Genomic DNA, 2,849 nt, shown 5'->3' with positions numbered 1-2,849 from the left:
CGAGGGCCGCTTGAGGCTCCGCGGAGCTTTAATTTAAATTTTAACTGAATGAAACATTTACTTGTTTTAATTTTGAACAGTCATGCAGTCAACATTGTCCATGTCTTTGTTGTGTTAAGAGATGACTATGATAAAGAAGTAAAGCAAGCTAAAGAGCTTCAGCGGCGGAGGCACACAACAACCCCTAGAAGACCTCGTCGACCCGACATCCAGGTGTACCATCCGAGACAAAGGCGTAAGTAATCTGTGATATTTTTTTTCAGGGTTTGATGGTGACTGCACCCAGAGAAAGGCTAAAACAGTTTTTGATCATTTTCCAGGTGGCTCAGAACCAGAAACCGGTGCTGATCCCGAAGAGTGGAACGAGAGTGGGTCGAGCACAGAAACTGAAATCCACAGGACAGAACTCTTCTGGCTCGACTACCAGGAGGACTCTGGAGTCGTCACTTCTTTCTTGGTGCACAAGGTGAACACTTGTTTCTTTTGCCTGAAAGTATGTCACTTTACTTGTTGCTTTGGTTTAAATTTTCTCCTGTCCTCTCTTTGTTAAGGAGGATAAGCCTGAGAAGGTGGTGGAGCGTGTTTCAGAGAAGAACGTCTTGGACGCCGCAATGAGAGCAGCTTTGGCGGTTCGAATTCGAAAGGAAATTGATAAAAGACGAGACAACCGGTGATGGGGATCCACAAGCAGCCGATTTCAAAGACAAAGCTGCTACAGTCAGTTTTGTGCTCCTGCTTTTGTGTGGTTTGAGCACAACGAGGATCCCGCTGTCATTTACAGTGACACTTGGCAGAGGTGACCTGAAGACAAGCCATGTGTTGGTTAAGAAGCAGAAGGAAAAGCACTTATGACTCCAGTAGGTTTACATGAATATCAAATGAACATGTTCTTGGTTTTATTTGTTTACAAGCATCTACTATTTTTGTTTTGTACCAGTAAGAAAAAAAAGAAAGAAAAGATTCCTGTTGTGGAGCATCGGTGTATAAGCGACGTCTTGGTTCTGAAAATGAGAAGTTTGTCTTGCTTAGTGGCGGCCACAGCATTATGTTTAGGTGGCAACTCTGTTTTGTAGTTTCCAGTTGTGTTATTTATTATGAGTTGTGAAAACACCATTATTTTTGATACTATGACGCATTTTGACAGCTGATTTTCTTTTTTAAATAAAAGATTACGTTTGCTTAAAAGCCATTTATAGTTTTCCAATAGAGGCAGGATAATGTCCCCTGTTATTGACTCGCCCACCCTTAGCTGTGACTCTGCATTCATTTTGTCGAGGTGACATTTTTGCAGGTTTCCTTCTGAGAAACATAAGCTTTGACTCAAGAAATCTTCTGAGTTAAACGACTTACATGAAATCCTCAGCAGGTGGCAGCAACTGTCAGTTTTACTACTATCCTGCTTCTTCTATATTGTCTCAAACTATTTCTATAATTGCTGGTCAAATTTTTGATCTATAGGTCTTGGTTGAAGAATACATTTCCTTTCACTAGAAATTGTTTATAAAATGTAGAGTAAAGGTGATGGCTTTTAGATTGTTTCAATCTAAAAATCCACTTTTACTCTGACACCCCTGAATAAATATTTTAACAAATTTTGGAGGCTCCTGATTAGTAACTCTTGTGTGTTATGATCTCAATATGAACCCAGATGTTCTATGAGGGAACATTAGCAAGCAAACAGAAACATGAGGGACAAAGATTTGTCATATTTTAAGATTTTTTTTTTTTAATCCTGGTCCTCAGGAAGGATCTGCATCAACACCAATCGTTCATACAGAGCAACAATGGAATACTTCAGTAAAGGCATGTGAGTGGCCCAGTCAAAGTCCAGACCTAAATTCAATTTAGAGCCTGTGATAATAAAAATTACTTTTCTTAAGTCATTCAGTGTGACTAGATTTGAAATATTTTATAAAGAAAAAACGGGCAAACATTTCTGTCTATTCAGCTTATACATTTCAGCTGTAACAGCGGTGAAAGGTGGATTTACAATGTGTTAAATCTTATTGCACTCTACAGATCTTTACTTTAAAAAAAAATAAAAATTTGGATATCAAACCATCCATTTATTGTTCTCTGCTAAGCAATATGCACAAATTATGAAACATGCTACTGACACAATTCAGAGTGATCATGTTCAGGTCAAAGTTCAAAAAGTTATTAATAGCTTTCCTTGCATTTTACTGTCCACATGGACATTTTAACCAGATCTATGTGTGAACTTTATTCCTAGATGAACAGAGACAGTGGGGTGATAATGTTTTCACTCCATTTGTGACCTTTTGCACAGAGTGATTAATGTTTGTTTCCGACTTTGATCTGTGCCAGATCCAACAAGCTGAAACCAGACAGGCAGGTACATAACATAAGACGTACCTGGCTTATATGACTCCAATCAGTTACATAGTTTCTCTATAAACACGTGTTGTTAAGCAGAACAGTAAGTCATCTGCAGAAAATGTGTAGCCAGCATAACTCTTTTTAAATTAGAAGAGCAAATATGAAGAGGGGACCGAATCTAATAAAGTGGTCAGTCTCACCAATGAACATCCTCCTTCTGTGTTGCTATGCCTTTTTCTATCACCATAACTGCCAGCTCTGACTGTCTTATTGTCCGATGTGTAAATGTTTGGTGACCATAATGACAGTAAGTAAAGCATAACACCACTAAAGACACTTTTTGTTCCCTTTTACTAATTCTCCACTTAGGCCAGTGGTTCCCAAACTTTTTCTTCTGCGCCCCCCCAGTGGTTTCCAAACATTTTCTGCGCCCCCCCAGTGGTTTCCAAACATTTTCTGCGCCCCCCCCCCCCCTTGGTTTTAAAAAGTTTTTTTTTTTGTAAGAATCG

The 2,849-nt window shown here is 39.1% G+C and overlaps 1 protein-coding gene across 1 annotated transcript; it reads left to right on the top strand.

Annotated features, from left to right (window-relative positions):
- Positions 1-33: 33 nt before the first annotated feature.
- Positions 34-1,593, top strand: cunh2orf68 (chromosome unknown C2orf68 homolog). Its single transcript, XM_015022575.1, has 3 exons — positions 34-235; positions 321-466; positions 552-1,593. The coding sequence occupies exons 1-3, from the start codon at positions 49-51 to the stop codon at positions 672-674; spliced, it is 456 nt and encodes a 151-aa protein (XP_014878061.1). The 5' UTR covers positions 34-48; the 3' UTR covers positions 675-1,593.
- The last annotated feature ends 1,256 nt before the right edge of the window (positions 1,594-2,849 follow it).

This window comes from Poecilia latipinna, unplaced genomic scaffold (genome assembly GCF_001443285.1).
Source record: "Poecilia latipinna isolate Pla-1442-1.1 unplaced genomic scaffold, P_latipinna-1.0 Scaffold3050, whole genome shotgun sequence".
Classification (NCBI taxonomy): domain Eukaryota; kingdom Metazoa; phylum Chordata; class Actinopteri; order Cyprinodontiformes; family Poeciliidae; genus Poecilia; species Poecilia latipinna.
The sequence above is the reverse complement of the archived record's forward strand: the minus strand, read 5'-3'. Positions and strand labels throughout refer to the sequence as shown.

Bases quoted from the DNA above. Each gene is read 5' to 3' on its own strand.
- cunh2orf68 (XM_015022575.1), top strand. From the start codon at position 49: ATGAAACATTTACTTGTTTTAATTTTGAACAGTCATGCAGTCAACATT. The intron at 236-320 runs GTAAGTAATCTG...ATCATTTTCCAG, and splicing joins GTACCATCCGAGACAAAGGC to GTGGCTCAGAACCAGAAACC. The intron at 467-551 runs GTGAACACTTGT...CTCTTTGTTAAG, and splicing joins CTTCTTTCTTGGTGCACAAG to GAGGATAAGCCTGAGAAGGT.